This window comes from Meles meles, chromosome 21 (assembly GCF_922984935.1).
Source record: "Meles meles chromosome 21, mMelMel3.1 paternal haplotype, whole genome shotgun sequence".
NCBI lineage: Eukaryota > Metazoa > Chordata > Mammalia > Carnivora > Mustelidae > Meles > Meles meles.
In genome coordinates, this window is record NC_060086.1 from 9,102,298 (window position 1) to 9,105,683 (window position 3,386).

The window sequence follows — 3,386 nt, forward strand, 5'->3', positions numbered from 1 at the left end:
GCCAGCTGCCTACTGAGGAGTAGCCTTGAATGGAACCACCTTATTGACCGGCGTGGGCAGAGCTGTGGCCTCACGCCCAGTGGGGTCAAGAGGTCAGACAGGCCATGCGAGGCAGCACGTAGGGCCGGACCCCTTCCACCTCTAGTTTCCCAGGACTGTGGCCTGCTGCCAGGGTGGGAGCAGGGCCTGGGAAGTAGGGGGCTCCCGGGAAAACAGAAAAGTCAAGAGCCATGATGTGGTTTCAGTTCTTGCCAGTGAGATTGAAAAATACACAGAACTTGGACCCAGTGAGAGCCAGGGGCCAGCCCCCATCCCATCGTCATGGCTCCCACCGCCCTTTGTCCAGTGGGTTCTTGCTGTCATGGGAGTATCCATGAGACCTGAAGAATTCACGGCTTGTCAGTGAATTCTCCAGTCCCTCCTGTCCTTGCCTGATAGGTGCAAAAAAGAGGTATTTGCCCTCCAGCTTGGCCTGGCATCACCGTTCAGCAGGGCACTGAGGTGAGTTTTGGTGTCTCCCCAGCAAGGCTCTGTCCCCAAGTTTAAGCTGATTTCCTCCGACTTCCTCCTGCTTCGGGGCCTCAGGCTGGCCCTATGACATCCTTAGATCTGGACGGTTCTTCCCGGCCCTTGAGACAGCACCCCTGGCCGTGGAGTGTCCGTGGGACAGGCTAGAGCTGAGCTGCTCACCCCTCGACAGGGGTCAGGAGTGGGGGTGCGGAGGCGTGGCACAGCAGCGGTGGAAAGTGAGGTGGTAGACGTGGCCGGGGGTAGGAGCACCCGGTCACCTGTCCCCTCTCCTGCAGGCCTCCCCTGTGTACAGCGTCAGCTTGCCCCGCAGGAAATTGGAGTAGATTTGGAAAAGTTTGCACAAAGTATCAACAGTGAATGTTCGGAGTGGAGCAGCAGAAGCTTCCTCTGGAAGGGAGCTGGCCTCCTTCTGCGGGGGGGAGGGGAGAGAACAGAAAGTTACCGCAGTCGGGGGGAAGCGGGGCGGACCCCGGAAGTGAGGTGTGAGGGAGGCTCCGACCCACCTGGGCTCCCAGCGCCCGCAGCAGGGAGGTGAGGCTGCGCAGGCTACTGACGGCTTTGTCCACATGCAGCCGCAGGGGGTCAGACGGCTGCGAGGCGTTGGCCAACAGGGCCTGGCCCCGCAGGATGGCTTCCGAGAGCAGGGCCAGGCCCTGCCAGACTTCCACGGCCTGCTGCCCGACCTAAAGCAAACGGAGACTTGGAGTCAGCAGCCCAAGCCCGCCCCTCCCTCTCAGCAGCCCCAAGCACCAGGCTGAGCAAAGTGAAGGCTGAGAATCAGTTTTGTTGAACGAATGAATGAATGAATGAATGAATGAACAAGAACAAACGAAGGAACATAATGCGTTCAGCCCTCATCTTCTTCTATCGCTCTCCCTCCCACCCCATCAGGTTCCCAAAATAAGACTTCCCAAAAAGAAGGAAAAAAATAAACTCACATCCATCCTCTTCCAGCTGTAGAAATTAACCTTGGTGTCTGGGACGGTGATATTCTCGCTGAAGCTGCAGCCTTGAGCACAGCCCATCTGAAATGCAGCCCCCGGGGGTGTGGGGAGGTCAGGCTCCCCAAAAGCTCCGTCCACCTCTGGCCCTTATCTAGCTTCCAGGTGCGCACTGGGGACAACCACTTGCATCACGTCCACTGGGGGCTCTGACTTCCCACCTTCTCCACCCCTGAACCAAGTACCAGGAAGGGGACTCCGGTTCCTGGATCCTGGAGGACACCCTCGGACTCCTGAGAGTGAGTTCTGTGCAATGTCCTGAGGAGGGGGCCTCACCGTGACATTTTCTGCCTCCCTGGCCTCCAGGATGTATCTCTCCAGGACTCGGCTGTCACAAATGAGGCGAGGGGGGCCGCCCAGGACTGGGAGGCCCAGAGGAAGCAGCAGCAAAGACAGCAGAAGCAGCAGGGCAGGACATTCTAGAAAAGAGAGCCAGGCTGAGTGTATGGCTTTGCAGCGGCAGGTTCACACATCCTGCTTCACTGCCCCCAGCGAGGCGCTCCGGACCCCCCACCTTCCCAGCGCTCGGGTTCGGCCTCCTCTGCCTTCATTCAATCCTGCTGCGGCACACACCCCACCCCCCTAAACTACCGGCATCCACTTCTCCAGGACAAACTTCGATCCCGGTGTGACAGAGGCGTCCCTTCTCGCAGATCCCGGTGATTGCTCCAAGACCCAGGTATCCGCTTTCAACCCTCTTCTCCCCGAACCCCCAAACCGCGCCCCCTTGTCCAGGTCGGGTTTCACCTTTCACAGGGGCTCCCTAAGCCCTACCGGCACGTGGAGGCTGCCCCACCCCCCTTGCCCTTCCGGGGTCCTTGGCAAGTTGTCGGTCCTTGAACCCGGTCACCTCGGGGCCACTAGCCCCAGAGGTAAATTCCTGCTCAAACAGGGGCCCGGGCGGGCGGGGGCTCCTCCGGCCGGCGAGTACTCACCGCACACCCCCATCTCCGCGCCTCCCCCGGCCCCTCAGCAACCAGGGGCTCGGCCGGCGCCCTTGCCGGGAGCCCTCATCCTGAGAAGCGCGGTGGGGCAGGGCCGGTCGTCCCCACGGCCCGACGTAGGGGGCCGCCTTCCAGGGGTCGCCGAGCCGGGGTCGCACGGAGCGAACGCAAGGCTCTCGGCCAGGGTCCGCGAGGAGTGGCGCGCGGCGACCGGTCGGGGTTGGCCCGGGGACTGCGGCTCGGCCGGGGGTCGGGGCTGTTATCAGCATGTGTGCGTGCGTGTGTGGGGGTGGGGGGCAGGCTGTGTGCGTGAGGGGTCGCCAGAGGTAAGGGCCAGAGGGGTCACACCGGGGCAGGACGCCTGGGTCGGGGGCTCGCCGGGGTGGGAGGAGAGCGGCCGCGGGAGCGGAGCGGGGCACCGGTCTGCCCCGCCGAACCCGGGTTCTGGGAGGCGCGACTGGGTGCGCACCGGCGGGAGGTGCGCATTCCCATTCTGGGAAAGGCTAGGGACCTCGTGGCTCCCCCCATCCCGGGGGTGGGTGTGTGGTGGGGGGGGGGGGGGCGGGTTGGCGCGTCCCAGCCTTGGGCGGGGGTTCAGAGCTGGGAACGCCGGTTCCTGGCAGAGGCAAGTTGCCTTCCTTTTCACGATTCCAGTACTTGTTCTAGAAGCCAGTATTGTTCATGTTGAGGAATGTGATGGGGGCACACCGAGCAAGAAATGTGGGGGTCTTCTCTCCCCCACTCTACTTTTCTGGGACTCTGAAAACCCAGAACTTGAACTTTGAGGGCACTGGGCACATGATATGTTGTGCAGGATATGCGTGCACTTTGACATCCTTTTCGTCCTTTGTTGTTCGGGGTTTTGACCTGTGATATAGGTTAGCCTGCGTGGCGAAATTCGTTAGAACTC

At 61.7% G+C, this 3,386-nt stretch overlaps 1 protein-coding gene across 1 annotated transcript; it reads right to left on the reverse strand.

The window, feature by feature from the left end:
- Positions 1-784: 784 nt before the first annotated feature.
- Positions 785-2,197, reverse strand: EPO (erythropoietin). Its single transcript, XM_045994139.1, is given in 5 exon segments — positions 785-940; positions 1,035-1,214; positions 1,470-1,556; positions 1,809-1,978; positions 1,981-2,197. Coding segments are annotated over 5 exon segments (618 nt in total). The 5' UTR covers positions 2,006-2,197.
- Positions 2,198-3,386: the final 1,189 nt, after the last annotated feature.